The 19,445-nt window shown below is 36.3% G+C and overlaps 2 protein-coding genes across 2 annotated transcripts in view; both read right to left on the bottom strand.

Annotated features, from left to right (window-relative positions):
* Positions 1 to 422: 422 nt before the first annotated feature.
* On the bottom strand, positions 423 to 4,713 carry LOC144971663 (agrin-like). The gene is made up of 4 exons (XM_078912737.1): positions 4,653 to 4,713; positions 3,209 to 3,290; positions 1,205 to 1,444; positions 423 to 672 (listed from the first exon to the last, which is right to left on the bottom strand). The coding sequence occupies exons 1-4, from the start codon at positions 4,711 to 4,713 to the stop codon at positions 423 to 425; spliced, it is 633 nt and encodes a 210-aa protein (XP_078768863.1).
* The window catches only part of LOC144969895 (agrin-like), a 340,199-nt gene continuing 323,962 nt past the window's right edge, over positions 3,209 to 19,445 (bottom strand). The window contains exons 28-33 of the mRNA XM_078908949.1: positions 19,249 to 19,366; positions 18,052 to 18,163; positions 8,228 to 8,347; positions 5,619 to 5,673; positions 4,653 to 4,783; positions 3,209 to 3,290 (exon numbers count right to left, since the gene is read on the bottom strand). Of these exons, the coding sequence (XP_078765075.1) occupies positions 4,734 to 4,783; positions 5,619 to 5,673; positions 8,228 to 8,347; positions 18,052 to 18,163; positions 19,249 to 19,366 (455 nt within the window). The 3' untranslated portion in view covers positions 3,209 to 3,290; positions 4,653 to 4,733. The remainder of the gene's footprint in view (positions 3,291 to 4,652; positions 4,784 to 5,618; positions 5,674 to 8,227; positions 8,348 to 18,051; positions 18,164 to 19,248; positions 19,367 to 19,445) is intronic.

The following is a 19,445-nucleotide window of genomic DNA, read 5'->3' on the forward strand; positions in this document are numbered from 1 at the left end:
ACAGCTTGGCACAGTGGTATGGCCTTTGCTTCGTACCCATAAGGTACTGTGTTCGACTCCCCACTGCGCTGTGTGACCTCTGTCCACCCAGTTGTGATTTGGGTAGCTGGGTCTGTTAGATCTGATGTAAAGTACTTTGTGATAGACTAGCATCCTATCCAGAGGGTAGCAAACAATTGCTACTGTCCGTTTAACACTATAGAAACCGGGATAAACTCCAGCTCCATGGGCCCGATGGCTTTGAAGAACTTATTTTTTTTTTCTTTTTCACTCTCACATATTACCAACTTTCCATGATGGGTCACAGTAATTATTCATGTTGTATTATCTTTTTCCATCCATTTCCATCTCCAGGTTTGAGTACAGTGAGACTGGACTGACTTTTACAACACACTCCATACTACGGGTTAAAAATTTTTTTTTTATAATGTACAGAAGGCAATCGAAGAGCTGCGACCGTATTTGTCGTCCAACAAATGCAAGTGGACGCCGTTGACTTCCACTGTGTCTATACAACCCACAAAGTTCTTGGTGGTGGGGAGGTACCAGGGCAGACTCATGTGGCCTCCAATCCACAGGAGTCCGTCTGTGTCCAGCTGCTTGGTGCCCTCTAGAGAATCTCCTACCACCTCTTGACCACCGTCCACCTTCAAGCTGCCTTTACGTTGGTATCTGTGGGATGAATAGAGTCAAACCAGAGTTAACTTTTCCTCTATTATAGCATGCGTAATATTATGACAATCTAATATATATATATATATATATATATATATATATATATATATATATATATATATATATTCTACGGACAAGTATGCCGCCAACTGAAGACGTGGATAAATAACCACAGAAACACGTGTTTCGGCTTTATGTGAGTGACTCCATTTTATTTTATTTTACTTTACATTAGCTCTAACTAACGTTATCAAGCACTCTCGCACCTACAAGTACCCACCAACACTCATAAATATATATAGATATATATATATATATATATATACTTGAAAAGGCCAACGACCGAAACGTCGTTTGTTTTGTGTTGTTCCCTTATATCTGAGTCACATTTACTCCCTTTATCTTTCTCTCCATTTTATTGGCTCATTTAGGCACCCACCCTAGTTTTTGGTTTCACTCCTCATTTAATAGCTCCAAATTATTTGAAGAATCTAATACTGAAATGTAAACCTGAGAACGCCGTGCTCACCTTTCCACATAAATCTCATGCCAGTCGTCGTCGTTGACTCTTTCCTTGGACCGAATGATGTGGAGATTTCCTGGATCCTGCTTGCCCAGGTTGTAGGAAAACTCCACGAATCCATTACTGATGGCCAGACTGAGGTAATCGTCAATGGCAGAGTCACCTCCCCTTTGTAACAATAAAATACCATCTGGATCCGATGTACGGAACATCACCTTTAACGAGTTCCTTTGTTGGCCTTTTTGTCTGGAAGGTACATGCAATAAATTGATAGGAGATTGAGTTTTTAATAATAAATTTAAACCCCCCCCCCCCCCCCCCCCCCCCAAAAAAAAAACAACAAACAAACCTCAAGCATTTATATCGCGTAATATCCACTAAACATGCTCAAAGTGCTTTACAAGGGGTCTCTAGCCAACAGCGACATTTAACATGTAGGACAAGACATGACAATGACACCTGTTCAATGGCGTTCCAATTTTTTGTCGGACACGAGACAACATTGTTAACAGCCAGTCACTCATGCTACACCTGAGTATGGTAAGAGGATTTGACTATAATGTGCGTGCCCTTGAGAGTGGGACTCAAACCCTGGACCTTCCAATCCAAAGGCAAGTGTCATAGCTGCACATACTATGAGAGTATGAGAGAATAATCTGGAAACTTTTCTTCAGTTACAGTTACAAAAAGACACTTTGTCATCATTCAATGACTTTGTAAAGTTCTTCGGAGAAGAATGACTGATTTTTATTTCCCTGCCACAAGAGCTTTTCACCTCATTAATGAGGCTAAGACTGATTTTAATCGAAATATTATTTAAAGTTGAGCAACTGTGGAAATGGGACAAATTTCAGATTTAAGTCTGGCGAAAATGGTGGGTGAATTTGTAAGGGATGAGCATATCCCTAATCTTGACATTTAATATTTCATTGGATATTACATATGCTGGTACATGTCATGGACAAAAAAATGACACCTTCCCTTTTTTGTCTCAAAACTTTTCCTTTAAATTTTAATCAAAACCAAGTAGGTCCTTAGTATAAAATCTTATATAACTACATAAAATTTGGTCATGATTAACTCACTCAATCCTAGAGATTTTTGCTTCTTTTCAAAATTGGAAAAAAAAAAGTGTATTAAAAATGAACATTTGCATATAGTTCTATTCAACTACCATTAACATGTAAAAACTAAAAACATTAGCTTTGATACTACGCCTATAATTTGTCTCAGAAAAATGTAATAAATAGGCATGGGGTAAAAGTAACCCGGGTAAACAACGGATATAGTCGGTGTTAGGGTTGAGTGAGTTAATATTCAATACAAAAATATATTTCTAACACCAGATATTGAGGGAGTGAAGGATGAAATAATCTCGAATGGACAGTCAATGAACCAGACGTGCATTATGTAAAAATTTAATTTTACGCATGTAATTCATCTTTTTCATACTCAATAACTAAATCTTGAATACAGAAATAGAACTGGGACTTTGGATTACTTATAATGACACATGATGACAATGATAAAAATAATTGAAAACGCTTATAAAATATCACATAGTATTAGTATATCCACTAAATGTGCTCAAGGTGCTTTACAAGGGGTTGCTTGCCAAAAGCAACACTTAACATGTCGAACGAGAATGACGCCTATAAATAAAATAAAATAAAATAAATTCCCTTTATTCATCCCTAAAGGGGAAATTTGTCTTTGGGGTCTATTCCAAGGGAAGACTGGAATAACCCAGGCGTCAGCCACAGTGCAGCGCCGCAAAGTGAGCTAAGGCTTGGTGACTTGCTGAAGGCCACACAACGCGGCGGGTAGTCGAACGCGGTACCTTTCGGGTATGAAGCAAAGACCGTACCGCTGAGCCACGCTATCCCATATTACAATTTATCTCTGACAGAGACAACGCTGTTAACTTCCAGGAACTTATTTTACATCTGACTGCGGTGGAAGAATGTGAATATATAACATAGAAATGAATGGATTGTGTAAAGCACGTACTTGCGAGTGACTTCATTGGGGTAGCTGAGATAGGTGAGGCCATCAAATTGGAGAGGCTGATCCCTGTCCACGTGGTCGTAACCTGAATAAATTAAAAGGCAACACAAGAAAATAGTATCAGAAAAAGAAATAGGATTCAATAGTCGTAATGTCACTTCCTTCCTAATGACGCATGGTAACTTAGCAACACTGGCTCTAAACTATCGGAACAATGGCGGACGCCCGTATGAAATATTTCTCCGGCGAGCATAAAAGCGTATCCAGAGGAAAAAACCCCATAAATTTGATCATGTTTTGACTTTTACACATTTTGATCACAAGACATATGAAATGTTCTAGCCAGCTTGAAGAATAAAAAGTAATGATTTTCTTTGTTTAGAACCAAGATGGCCGCCATTGCCGGGCGGTGTGATATCAGACTATTGAATCGTATTGTTTTCATGTTGGGTAAATGTTGGGTGGCCCTGTGAGTTCCATTCACTGTTGTGTGTTATTTCTTCCTGTGAGTTTGTGACGTCACAATGGGTATAAAAACGATTTCCCATTCTTTAAGAAAGCTCCTTCTATTACGATATTCATAATGGATTGTCAAATGATAATTTAGTCAAGTGTTGACTTTGTTTTTGTTATCGGATGGACATACGTGGACTATTCGCGTACTGCCTTGATGTGTGGTATTTTAAACTACCCATATAGATAGTATGCGCTTGGCTAAGAAGCTCATAACATTGCCATCCGGAAGTATACCGGACCAACACACAAAACTGTGTGTATCCATGAACGTTTATAGTTAAGTTAATACAGTTCAGTGAGCATTACTCATAAATGCGGATGGCAAAAAACAAGAACAAAGACCTGAGTGACGTCATCTTCGAACTATCTATAAGTTTACTTTACATATATATGAAGAACACCCTCTTCAGTGGAGACTTTTACTTTACTTTTTCAGACATTTTACTGATCGTGAATCAGATGTAGAAATCTGTTCACGACAATATCAAAACACTAAACAGAACAATTTGAAACACATTTGATAGTGAGGTATATTCAAATTATTTTCTTTTGCAATTAATTTTAAAAACAAACAAATATAATGCATTATCCACTACATATGCTCAAGGAGATTTACAAGCAGTCCCTAGCCAACAGCAACACTTAACACGTAGGACAAGAAATTAAATGTGACCCATCATCTCAAAACGGTATTATGTCGGAACGAACAATATTCTTAAAAGCCGATTTTAATGTTAAACTGGTCAAAAATATAAATTGTTGGCATAAGCACCTTAAAATATAGTATCCATTCTCCTCAATAAAACATACAAACTCAACACAGGTCTGATACTTCTGGCTATAAATTCCATTTTCAACATCTTAGCCATCCCGACTTAATACCGTTTTGAGGCGAAGGGTCACAAATATCCAAGTAGGTACCAGGTCTTACGTTTTTCACAGTTTTTGCCAATGAACCCCGTTGGGCATCGGCACTCCACCCTATTTAACATGGGGATACACACACCGTCATTCATGCACGGGTTGACATTACACGGTGGGCCGTTGTAAGGGGAGATGTTACTTATTCAGGCAGCATAGCGACGCACATTGAGATCGGCATACTATATCAGGCCGACATCAGCCTCTCGTCTACATTGATGATTATCTGAGGAAAAGGAAAACAAGGGGAGATGTTACTTATAGTCAGGGCCGAGGCCATCAGGCCGTCAATCGTTCTACCATTGATGATTATCTGAGGAAAACAAGGGGAGATGTTGCTTATAGTCAGGGCCGAGGCCATCAGGCCGTCAATCGTTCTACCATTGATGAATTATCTGAGAAAACAAGGGGAGATGTTACTTATAGTCAGGGCCGAGGCCATCAGGCCGTCAATCGTTCTACCATTGATGATTATCTGAGGAAAACAAGGGGAGATGTTACTTATAGTCAGGCCGAGGCATCAGGCCGTCACGTCTACCATTGATGATATCTGAGAAAACAAGGGAGATGTTCTTATAGTCAGGGCCGAGCCATCAGGCCGTCATCGTTCTACCATTGATGATTATCTGAGGAAAACAAGGGGAGATGTTGCTTATAGTCAGGGCCGAGGCCATCAGGCCAGTCAATCGTTCTACCATTGATGATTATCTGAGGAAAACAAGGGAGATGTTACTTATAGTCAGGGCCGAGGCCATCAGGCCGTCAATCGTTCTACCATTGATGATTATCTGAGGAAAACAAGGGGAGATGTTACTTATAGTCAGGGCCGAGGCCATCAGGCCGTCAATCGTTCTACCATTGATGATTATCTGAGGAAAACAAGGGGAGATGTTACTTATAGTCAGGGCCGAGGCCATCAGGCCGTCAATCGTTCTACCATTGATGATTATCTGAGGAAAACAAGGGGAGATGTTACTTATAGTCAGGGCCGAGGCCATCAGGCCGTCAATCGTTCTACCATTGATGATTATCTGAGGAAAACAGGAGATGTTCTATAGTCAGGAGGCCATCAGCTATCTTTACCATATGTTTATCTGAGAAACAAGGAGATGTTCTAAGTCAGGCCGAGGCCATCAGGCCGTCAATCGTTCTACCATTGATGATTATCTGAGGAAAACAAGGGGAGATGTTACTTATCGTCAGGGCCGAGGCCATCAGGCCGTCAATTGTTCTACCATTGATGATTATCTGACGAAAAAAACCCCCAGAAATCTTTGATGATGGATAAAAGTAAAACATGAAGAGAAATTTTGAGGACAAAAGTCTTGACTGTGTTATGAAATTTGTATTTTTTAAAAACGACACCCCCCCCCCCCCCCCAAAAAAAAAAAAAACCCAACAAAAACAAACAAACTAGACCATTTATATAGAGCAATATCCACTAAACGCTTATAACTCTTTTAAGGGCTTCCTAGCCAACAGCAACACTTAACATGAAGGACAAAAAATGACGCCTTTATTACAATTTTTTTCCAACAGAGACAATACTGTTAACGACCAGGTACTCATTTTATACCTGGGTACAGTGAAAGAATGTGAATAAAGAGCCTTTTCCAAGGACTCAACTATGCACTGCTCTAGCAGGACACGAGCCCTGGAACTTCTCATCCAAAGGCGAGTGCCATACTACTAGACCACTAAGTCATATTCATTTATTATGATTATAATAATAATAATAATAATAATAATAATAATAATAATAATAATAATAATAATAATAATAATAATAATAATAATAATAAAAAAAATAATAATACTAATAATAATAACAACAACAACAACAACAACAACAACAACAACAACAACAACAACAACAACAACAACAACAACAACAACAACAATAATAATAATAATAATAATAATAATAATAATAATAATAAAATAATAATAATAATAATAATAATAATAATAATAATAATAATAATAATAATAATAATAATAATAATAATAATAATAATAATAATAATAATAATAATAATAATAATAATTACTATTATTATTAATCGTTCCACTCTTCGACTGACTGCAGAGAAAACTTTGAAAAAAAAAAGTTTTAAGTCATTTTACTAGTATTTATAAAATCGTCAGGGAAGATTGTTGGGTACACTAAACATGGATAGAACTTTATTCAGGCAGATAATATTTATTCAAATGCATATTTAAACAGGTTGTTATCAATGACCAATACAAATTAAGCAATATTCTGCAATAACATTATTTAAAAAATTAATTCTCCTGAGAGTAACTGGCCTGAAATACAAATTATAAAAAAACCCCAAACCCCCCCCCCCCCCCCCCCCCCCCAAAAAAAAATACTTGAGCTTTTATTTAGCGCAATATCCACTAATTGTGCTCAAAGCTCTTTACAAGGGAGGGGTCCCAGACCAACAGCAACACGTAACATGTAGAATGAGACATGATGCCTGTTAGGCGATATTACAACTTTTCCGACAGAGACGAACGATGCTGTTGACGGCCAGGTACTTATTTTACACTTGAGTACAGTGAGAGAATGTCAGTAAGGAGTCTTTTCCAAGGACTCAACTATGCGCCGAGCGATGCTCGATTCCAGGACCTTCCTCTCCGAAAGCGAGTGTCATACCACAAGACCACATAGCCGCACCATACAAATTATATCAACTAAAACACAGAGAGTTATTGAACGTTGGAACTCTTTGCCAGCAAATGTCGTTGAAGCGTCGAGCGTCAATGCTTTCAAGAATAGATTAGATGCTGTGATGGAAAGTTATAAGCATAGTGTAGAAGTGCCTCCCACCCAAAATAGCTATGATCAAAAGATCAATAGAGAAAGTGTAGTGTAGGCTAGCCCTGATCACAGGATCAGGTAGGGAAATGAATTAGATCAGTTGTGAACAAGACATTCAGTGACTGGAAATGTTTTGTTTTTTTGCTTTTTAAGGGTTTTACGGCGCTTGCAACACATTTAGGTTATATCAGCGCCAGTAAAAAGGAAGAAAATGGGATATTAAAAAGTTCTAGAATTACAATTAAAGCACCCAATAAAAAGTAAGACATAGGGGAACTGGGAACAAATAGGGATCAGATGTAGATTCCAAGAGCATACCACCAATGCACTTAGTTTGAGATCACCTATAAGTCTCATCCAGACACAAGCACAAAATCCAACAAAGAGGAATACACTCAAATGCTTGCATTATACATTAAAAATAACAAATATAATAATACATAACAGAGAGATGATTTACAAGGAAAAAAATATCATCTCCCAAAACAATAACTATGCATTTGACTGTTTCCCTCCCAGCTAAGACTCCGGCCAGGGTCAGGACAAAACCGAGCAATCTCACACCAAGACAAAGACAGAAAGCAAGTTGGAAAACATATATAAGGGGATAGAAGACACGGTAAGAACCTCCCTGCTCACTGTGGAGGTAGGGAACCCCACCCTGAGTGACTGGAAAGACTCGGCGACAGGCCAGTGGCCTAATCAAGCGACGTCGATACCTTCTATTCTATTCTATTCTATTCTAACTGAATCCTCACCCTTTGTATGGCTCCAGTCAGTCCATTCTCGATGCCAGCCCTGGATGGGAGGTCAGCACTGGAGTTAAAGCCACCGACATACAATGGCCTGTTGTTGATGTTCAATAGGGATGCCGAACCCTGGGAAGGAAAGACAGGATTTTATTCAAATCAAGAATCAATGGGATGAAAATTATGCGTCAAGAGAAAACCATAACATCTGTATCATAATGATGATGATAATAATAATAATAATAATAATAATAATACTACTAATAATAATAATAATAATAATAATAATAATAATAATAATAATAATAATAATAATATATAATAATAATAATATTTCTATATGTATTAAATTGGTTTAAATAGAATTAGTATAACATGCCACCTAATTCAGTTTATACTTATATTGTTTAGAACTTTTTTTTTAAATATGAGAATAAAGACAAAAGTTGTAACTTCAATGGTAAAAATCTAATTTTTTATGAAATCTGAATGTCTCATTTCTTTTATGTTGACATGTTTTTTTCTTCTTTATTTTTTTGTTTTTTTTGTTTTTAAGGGTTTTACGGCGCTTGCAACACATTAAGGTCATATCAGCGCCAGTAAAAAGGAAAAGAATGGGATAGTTAAAAGTTCTAGAATTACAATTAAAGCGCAAAAGAAAAGGTAAGACAAAGGGGAATTGGTTCAAATAGGGAACAGGTGTAGATTCCAAGAGCACACTGTCAAAGTACTTAGTTTGAGATCACCTAAAAGTCTCATCCAGACACAAGCACAGGTCCCAACTAAGAGGAATACACTCAAATGTTTACCAATCATATAATATAATATGTAAACTTAACATAATACAATGCATAACAGAGAGATGATTTACAAGGAAAAAAATATCATCTCCCAAAACTATAACTATACATTCGACTGTTTCCCTCCCAGTCAAGGAACTCCGGCAAGGATCAGGACAAAACTAAGTAATCTCATTCCAAGACAATGACAGGAAACAATTGGAAAACAGGTATGGGGGGATAGAAGACACAGCATGTACCTCCCTGCCCACTATGGGAGGTCAGGATCCCCACCCAGTTTCTTCTTTATTCTGTCTTTCACCAAACAAAACTGAATCAAACATTGAGTCAACCCTTACACCTAAATACAGTAACTTAGTAAAAAATGTGGATACATTTGCAAATCAGTCTTCATTTCAATGCATTAAAAACATTAGATATTATGTTTTCCTGTTGCATTAAACTGTAAAAGATGTCTTGTGTCCATTGTGAAGTAAATTTGTTATGAGATCATAATATTATTATAAGATCCACACATTTATTTCTATTCATGTTTATTAATATTTGTTCGAGCAATGTAAACCACGAATAATACAATAAAGATTTATTACTATTACCAGTTTGGGTTTAAAAATGACTGAATTATGACGTTGATATTTGATATTGTTCAATATCTGATATATATATACTGTAGTTTTTAACTGTAAAAACTCTTGTTATCGTGCATTTTTTTTGTTCACTGGACCTGCAAACTTATTGACCATATTTCCAACCCTCCACTCCCCCCCCCCCCAAAAAAAAACAAAAAACAAATTAAAAAAAAAAAAAAAAAAAAAAAAAAAAAAACCCCCCCCCTCCCAAAAAAAAAAAAAAAACAAAACAAAAAAACTAACAAACAACAGCAACAAACCCCCACCCCCACCCCCCAAAAAAAAACAAAAAAACAAAACAATAATAAAAACCCAACAAACCAAACCCTAACAGACAGGCTCTTGACCTCGCCCTACCAAAATAAAGTGGCGGGATTGACTGATGACTCGGTTTTACCATTGGAAAAAAAAACCCAAAACAAAACAAAACTGTACCCAAGTGAGGATTCAAACCTGAAGCCTTTTGATATTGAAGCCATTAAAAAAATTCTAGTTGATTCAGTAAATTACAACAACTATGTAAGATTTAATTAATAACCTAGAATACTTTGGAAAATGTATTATATTTCTAACAGATTTTTTGTTTCATTACTCCAAAATATGATGATTAAAAAATCGTTGTTGTTTAATTTCCACATAATCCAATTCCTATCCCATAATCACCTGTCATATTCTTTCTATTCAAAGACAAATAATTACACCAACATTTGAAATACAAACAAAAATAATTTTTTAAAAAATGTGAATATCTTTTTTAAATTAGAAACAGCAACATTTTTTAGAGATAAACATTAGTAAAACAACAAAACGTTAGTCATCCATTTCCATACTCATTAGTACTGTACATTTCTATATTACAACTACATAATTATTCTATAAACATGACTGGACTAAAAAAATATAATATATGAAATTCTAACTATCAAAACCAACTTATACTTATTTACAGGTCTGACAATCCAAATTATTATGGTCTCATTGTTGTATTGGAAATATGTGCCCTCAAATCAACGCATTTACAGGTCTGACAATCCAATTTATTATGGTCTCATTGTTGTATTGGAAATATGTGCCCTCAAATCAACGCATTTACAGGTCTGACAATCCAAAGTATTATGGTCTCATTGTTGTATTGGAAATATGTGCCCTCAAATCAACGCATTTACAGGTCTGACAATCCAATTTATTATGGTCTCATTGTTGTATTGGAAATATGTGCCCTCAAATCAACGCATTTACAGGTCTGACAATCCAATTTATTATGGTCTCATTGTTGTATTGTAAATATGTGCCCTCAAATCAACGCATTTACAGGTCTGACAATCCAATTTATTATGGTCTCATTGTTGTATTGGAAATATGTGCCCTCAAATCAACGCATTTACAGGTCTGACAATCCAAATTATTATGGTCTCATTGTTGTATTGGAAATATGTGCCCTCAAATCAACGCATTTACAGGTCTGACAATCCAAATTATTATGGTCTCATTGTTGTATTGGAAATATGTGCTCTAAAAACCAACGCAAAATATTGCCAATTGCAACAATGTTAAAACAAGCCCATAATTTACATTGGATTATCAGATCTGTACACATGTGCACGTCAATCAAAACCCAAAGTTAGGATTTCTCCACACTCATAATTCATGAAATATGACCCATTGTATCAAATCGGTTTTATGTCGGGATGAAGGAGATGTCAAAAACTGATTTCATGGTAAAATTGGCACAAGGGGGAAATTTTTAGAAAATATTAAAGAGACAAGTTAGGGAGCAGGCACTGGTGTGTAAGGTTAAAATCTGAAGAAAAAAAATGTGTTTGAAACAGTGCCAGACAAAAAATAAAATAAAAATATATTAAAAAAAAAAAACAACACTTTTTCACAACATACAAACATATTTATCGCTCCTTTAACATTAAAGTCGAGCCTTTTTATTTCGTGATTTTTATTTTATAACTTTACATACACACAAACACACACACACATACACACACACACACACATATATATATATATATATATATATATATATATATATATATATATATGAATATATTATAAATATATATATATATATATATATCCCGAATCCCTGACTTTTTAGGGATGTTTTTTCATTGCAATTTTCTTTCTTGTTTGGTCTGGCACAATTTCACACACATTTATTATTTTTCTTCAGATCTTTAGGGAAATTTTACTTTTAAAGAAACTTGAGTCTATGACATATTTCTCCAACATTAAATATTATAGAAATGACTCATACTTCATAGTTTTTTAAATAACACATTCAATTTTCACCACCTTAGTCATTCCGACATCTCACCGTTTTTTAAACACTACGGGTTACAAATTAACAACAAAACTTTTTTTAAAACGTGCAAAAAAAAAAAAAAAAAAAAAAAAAAAAAGAAAAAAAAGGACGTCAAACTGTAACATTGAAATAGCGACCAAATAAAACCAGCAAAACGGTTAAGCATTGGTGAGAAAAATCAAAGGCAAAGCAATGAAGAAGAAAAACAAAAAAAACAAACAGATGCAATGTGCAAGGGAAATATTGAATGCATCAAGGAACAGATCGTAAAAAGGTGACCAACATATCAAAACCCATCCTTTTTTTTTTCTTTCCTTCTTATATATAGCAATATCCACTAAACGTGCTCAAAGCGCTTTAAAAGGGGGTCCCTGACCAACAGCAACACGTAACATGTAGAACGAGACATGATGCCTGTTAGTCGATATTACAATTTTTCCCCCCGACATATACAACTCTGTTAACAGCCAGGTACTCATTTTACACCTGAGTACGGTGAAAGAATGTGAGTAAAGAGCCTTTTCCAAGGACTCAACTATACACCGAGCGAGGCTCCAACCCAGGATCTTCCGATCTGACAGCGAGTGTCATACCACTAGACCACATAACCCCTTCTTACCCCCCCCCCTCCCCCACCCCCGAGTCAATATTTGCTAATGATATGTCTTACAATGACCAACCATACAAACTAAACCACGGGGTGATGCTATTGCCCCCCCCCCCCCCCCACCCCCGAGTCCCCAGGTTTACCATTATACATTAATTTATATTTTCATAATTAGACAACATCGAATTCTTTATGATTTGATTTTTAAAAAAATAAATAATAATGACAAGGGCCTATATAAAAAAAAAACAACTTTTGAAGGTCGTAGAAATATTCACTGATTTTCAGAAACCGTAGTAAAATCGAGGAGTAATAAAATACCACTAGTTAAAATGACTAGTAGATCAAACTCCTTGTAAAATAGAAATAAGATCTTAAAAACATAACACACAACACCCCCCCCCAACCCCCCCCAAAAAACAAAAAAAAAAAACAAACCAAACTCCCCCCCCCCCCCCCCCCCAAAAAAAAAACAGGACGCATAATGCAAAGCTGGTGTCTATAATCCTGGGGGCATTCACATTCAGTAAAACGTTAAATTCTTGAATTGTGAATATGTGATTTTAAAAAAAATAAATTAAAACAACAAACAAAAGTCAAAAACAAAAAGAAAAAACCCCCAACTAACTACAACAAAAACCACAAACAAAACAAACATCCCCCTTCCAAACTTTAAAAAAAAAACAAAAAAACAAAACAACCCCCACTCCCAACCAACCCTTTAAACCACCGGGACTCATTCTTCCGGCCTATCCATGTTGAACATATCATTGAATTGCAGAGGGATTCTTTTTAAAAGGACCAGAGATGGAGAGAGAGGGAGAGTGAGTGAGATAGAGAGAGAGAGAGAGAGAGAGAGAGAGAAAGAGAGAGAGAGAGAGTGAAAGAGAGAGAGAGAGAGAGAGAGAGAAGAGAGAGAGAGGAAGAAGAGAAGAGGGAAAGAGAGAGAAGAGAAGAAGATGCGGGGGGGAATGAAAACAGTAAAAAGAGCGGTATAAATTTGAATAAAAAGTAAAAATGAAAGATCAAGTTTTATTCAAATTCAAGGAAAAAACAAGAAACATAAAAAGAAGATTTCTAAGGTAAAACAGGGAGAAAAAAAGATCATAGAAGAGATAAGAAATAAGAGAGAGAGAGAGAGAAGAGAGAAGAGAGAGAGAGAGAGAGAGAGAGAGAGAGAGAGAGAGAGAGAGAGAGAGAGAGAGAGAGAGAGAGAGAGAGAGAGAGAGAGAGAGAGAGAGAGAGAGAGAGATCATATACAGCTGCGTGAGTGAAAGCCAAGCTAATGTGCAGTCAATGATATGAGTGGAAACCAAAATCAACCATCCTGGTCATACCTCACGCTGTCAATTGGAATGGAAAAACATGTTCAAACATCAAAAATACTGTGTTAAAAATGTCAATATTTGTGACCCTTCGCCTCAAAACGGTATTAAGTCGTGATGGCTAAGATGTTGAAAATTGAATTTATAGCCAGAAGTATCAGACTTGTATTGAGTTTGTAAGTTTTATTGAGGAGAATGGATACCATATTTTAAGGTGCTTATGCCAACAATTTATATTTTTGACTAGTTTAACATCAAAATCGACTTTTAAGCATATGGTTCGTTCCGACATAATACCGTTTTGAGACGATGGGTCACATTTGTCAAGTTGTCAAGGTTGAAATTGACTTGTTTGACGTTAAAAGCTATAACTCAATGCTAATTTCCTTTATATTATTAGAGATTCCTGCATAAATCAAATAAATTCCTATATAAATTGCATAGCAGAAGTACAATATCAAACAATGGTCATTCTAACATCAACACCCAAGGACAAGAAGGACATCCAACAAATTTCTTTCTTTCGAATGTTGTTTTAGTAGTGGTTGGTCACGCATGCGTATAGAGACACAACAATCAAGGGGAAGCAAAAGACGTATTTTATTGCATTGCTCTAACTTTTACAATAATTGAAGAAAGAATTATGATTATACGATTTTGATCGCAACAAAACTCTCAAAAACTTGATTAAAAAAAAACCCCGAAACATTTCCTAGTAATAAAAATATATGCTAAGCCCTGACACGAGACCCGACCACCATTTCACAAGGAAAACTGTCACTTCAGCTTATGCAGTGTGGCTCTTCATTGAAATTCGAGTCACGTGATGGATGAGCATAGGTTATACTCGCTGGTGAAAGTGGTTTGTCTGTTTTTATGACGATAAATTATGAGTCTTAATTTTCAGAATTTTTTATTGGGAAGAAACTGACTGTCTCACTAGGAAAACTGTCACTTCTGCTTATGCCGCGCAGCTCTTCATTGAAATCAGAGTCACGTGATGGAAGAGCATAGGTTGCTATAGCTCCAGTGGTGAAAAGATTTGTCTGTTTTTATGACAATAAATTATGAGATAATTTTTTACAGAAATTCTTATTGGGAAGAAACTGACAGTCTCACTAGGAAAACTGTCACTTCTGCTTCTGCCGCGTCGCTCTTCATTGAAATCTGAGTGTTTCCCTTGGAAAACCCAAGAAAAGGCTGAGGTAGGCATTGGATTCATTGGATGAAAGAAATACGATTTTTTGGGGGGTAGAAAGGCTGAAATAATATGACATGTGCTGATGGGAGAAAGTTGAAGAATGACAATGACGTCATTGATTTGGGGGGAAACGAAGACACAGACAATATTTATTCATACACGAGACAATATCTACAAGACAAGTGCTGGCATTGGTATGGATTTCTGAGTTTTAAACAAGAATAAAACAAACACACAAACATGCTCTCATGACTTGAGTAAATAAATAAATAAATAAATAAATTTAAAGAAAAAGAATAATAAATAGGACGAATTTGTAAACATGAAATGCCACAATGTCCCATGCCTATAGATTACACACAAAAAATCTATAAACCAATTAAATGTGCCCTGAGGAAAAAAAAAACCAAAAAAACAAGCAACAATGATACCCTCCCGCCCCCGCCCCCGCCCCCCCAATAAAAAAAACAATACCCCCAAAACCCCAAAACAAAACAAACCACAAACCCAAAAACAGCCAAAAAAACAAAAAAAAAAAAAAAAAAAAAAAAAAAACAATCCCCCCCCACCAAAAAGCTAAACAAATACTCGCCCCTCCCCCTTCCCACCCACCAAAGCCTCCCCCAAAAAGAAACTCTCAAACCTAGATAACACTCAAGACGAATGACAATGAAAATAAATTTAGACCAAAGAAATGTTTTCAATGAGAGGATTCCAAAGCTTACAATACAAACAATCCATGCTAGAATTCAAATCAATTTGTGTTTGACATCAACATCAACATCCACTGACAGACAAATGACATTCGGTTCTTTGACAACAACGTGCTGTCCTATACAAACAATCCATGCTAGAATTCAAATCAATTTGTGTTTGACATCAACATCCACTGACAGACAAATGACATTCGGGTTCTTTGACAACAACGTGCTGTGGTTTGCATAGCTGCCAAACAGTACGATAAAATCGTACTTAGTACGATTTGGCCAATCCAGAAAAAGAAAAAAATCCAAAAAAAAAAAAAAAAAAAAAAATAAAGAAGAAATCTGATAAAAATTATCTTTGGAGAAAATTTTCGCCTCAGTAATCTGCTTCTGTCACCACCTCCCCATCACTTATGCCTACCCAGTATGATGATAAAGGTAAGCTTCTCTTAGTATTACAGTTCTGACCATTCTAGTACTTAAGTACATTAATAAATATGCCATTTTAAGACATGAATTGGGCGTCCGCGCCGCACCGCGTATAATAATACGTTTTTGCATTTTGAAAAGTTGGCAGCTATGGGTTTGGCAGGGAGACACAACACAGCTAGACAACCACGTGACGACAGCCATCACAACACGATAGGACATGGAATGGATGATACTCCCATCAAATCAATAATAATAATAATAATAATAATAATAATAATAATAATATTATGCTACAAACCCCAAAGTCAAAGGCAAGCTATTTGATGATTAGAAAAGAAAACAAAACGTGATAAACCGGGAAAACGAACTTTATCCGAAGATTATAATAAGTACAAATAAAAATAGAATTTTTAAAAATGTACATACAATTCTTAAGTTGTTGATTTCATGAAAAGATAATCAAAGATCATCACCATTTTACAATAGAGATTAACCTGACATTTCAACGTAAGGTTGATAAGGCAAAAAATCCAATAATGACAAAATTGGTTATAAGATTAATGTCTAAAATGTTGATATAAAAGTAAAAGATGTGGCTATAGATGTGATGATTTATATATAGGTAGTGTTAATTGCCACACAGTGTCACAGTGACAATTAACAACGCATTAATTACCACAGCGCACAATTACAACAGTTCTAGAATAATGTTTAGGATGAATCTGCACCCCCCGTTTCAGCTTCTCTCCTTCACCTTCCACATGTGAAGACAATATTCATGGATCACATGTTTTCATCAAAAATCGCAGATTTTGAATAACAGTTCCTGGATTTCAAAGATTCAATACTACTCTCTGTTTTCCAGAAGAAGAAACTGTTGGAAACTGACGATTTGGAATCAAAAGCGAGTGATTTATGAAATAAAAAAGTAAACTATTTTGCTTGAGGCCTGTTGGTCATCGACTTCAATGAGCTTTGAGTTGTTCACTCTTCAAGCAGCCATAAAGACCTGCAGAGCAATGGCAGTCTATGCTGTGGTGGTAGTAGTAGCAGCAGCTGTAGCAATTGTAACAGCAAGAGGAGTAATAAATAGTAGCAACAGCAGTAAGTCCAGTAGATCAGTAGATTGTAGTATCAATAGTAGCAGCAGCAGCAACAGCAGTAAGCATTATAGTAGTCATAGTAGTAGTAGTAGTAGTAGTAGTAGTAGTAGTAGTAGTAGTAGTAGTAGTAGTAGTAGTAGTAGTAGTCATAATAGTAGTGAGGGTAATGGTAGCAGCAACAGCAGGAGTAGAGCCCCTCTGTAGCAATTAGGCCTACAACACTACCCTGTGGCAATTAACATATTTTGTTGATTGTCACAGCGCCACTCTAGTATTTCATGACACCAGAATTCAGTGTTTCCTCTGAAAATTGCATTAAAAAAAAAAAAAACAGCCTCTTTTATCACAACTATTTTTTTTTTTACTCTGTGTTAAAACGTAAAACTTTTCAAGCAAAAAAATGTCATGGGAAGATATAATACGTAAGGTGCATTCCCATCAGTTTGAGATGATGTTCGTTAGTTATTTGTTTGAAGAACGTGCCAGATGAATGAAAGACATTGTCAGACACAAGATTCGACCTTAAAGGTCTACAGTGAAATCCTGATAAAGCCAATACGTTCCATTGACAATGGATAAAGTCAACCTGCTTAAAGTCATCCAAATCTTTCTGGTCCGGTGGTGTTAGCTTTAAGAGGATTCCACTGTAGCACTTATCATCGTTCTGGCTCTGGAAATCTCCCAACAAAAATTGTTGTTGAATGAATCCAAATCTTACCCCAGCGGATCCCTTGACCGGCGTGTGTCCATCGATACTCATCTGACCATCCTTGCCAGTCCTGGTCACCGTCACCTCGTGCCACTTGTCCATGTGGATGTGTTTGACTGACCTGTTGGAAGAAACCATCAACGTGTAACATTGGTGGGGCAGGTGTTGGTATCAGATGGAAATAGATAAATAACAATGTGAAATTGAATGTAAGCTTCAATTTAATATACGAAAACAGATAAAATGGACGTTTTGGGTTTCCCTTTTATCAACAAAACAGGATGAACGAAACACGACAGACGAATGAAATAATGTAGTAGTGGCATTGAGCCTTGCTCGGTGCATAGTTGAGGTCTTGGAAAAGGCTCTTTACTCACATTCTCTCACCATACTCAGGTGTAAAATGAGTACTTGGCCATTACCGGCATTATCTCTGTCTAAAAGAATTGTAATATTGTCTAACAGGCGTCGTGTTTCTTTCTACATGTTATGTGCTGCTGTTGGTTAGGGACCCTTTGTAAAGCGCTTAGAGCATGTTTAGTGGATATTGTGCTATATAAAAGCTCAGGTTTTTAAATATATAAAAAAAACAACTTTAACATTACAAAAAGAGATGATTTACAAGTCAAAAAATAAAAAAACTACTAATACTAAACACTCGACTGTTATCCTCTGAGGCAAGGACTTCAGCCAGGGCCAGAACAAAATCAAGTAATCTGGTTCGAAGATAAAGACAACAAGCAACATGGAAAAGGAAATATAGGGGGATAAGAGGACACAGTAACAGTGATCTTCCCATCCACCATGACTGGGCATCTAGTTCTGCTAGATCTGGCAGAAAGTACTTTGCGATAGACTAGTGTCCTATCCAAAGGGTAGCAAGCAATTGCTATTGTCAGTTTCATGCAAAAGATACCGAGAAAAACTCCAGCTCCATGGGCCAAATGGCTCTGAACTACTACTACTACTAGTGCTGCTGCTGCTGCTGCTGCTACTGCTACTGCTGCTGCTACTACTACTACTACTACTACTACTGCTGCTGCTGCTGCTGCTACTGCTACTACTACTACTACTACTACTACTACTACTACTACTACTACTACTACTACTACTACTACTACTACTACTACTACTACTACTACTACTACTACTACTACTACTACTACTACTACTACCACTACTACTACTACTACTACTACTACTTACTCAATCTGTCCAATCTCGCTGCCCAAGAAGAAAGTAAAAACCAGTTTCTTGTTCTTCAAATTGAGGGCTATGAAGTCACCTCGACCTTTAGGACTTTGAGTGGCAAAGAATATCACACCTGGGATGGAAGACAAATAACGAATCGTATTGTAAAACTATCCAGTCGTCAGAGATTAGTGTGAAAAATTTATTTATTT

This window comes from Berghia stephanieae, chromosome 4, assembly GCF_034508935.2.
Source record: "Berghia stephanieae isolate SIO BIC M18660-M18661 chromosome 4, UCSD_Bste_1.3, whole genome shotgun sequence".
Taxonomy (NCBI): Eukaryota; Metazoa; Mollusca; class Gastropoda; order Nudibranchia; family Aeolidiidae; genus Berghia; species Berghia stephanieae.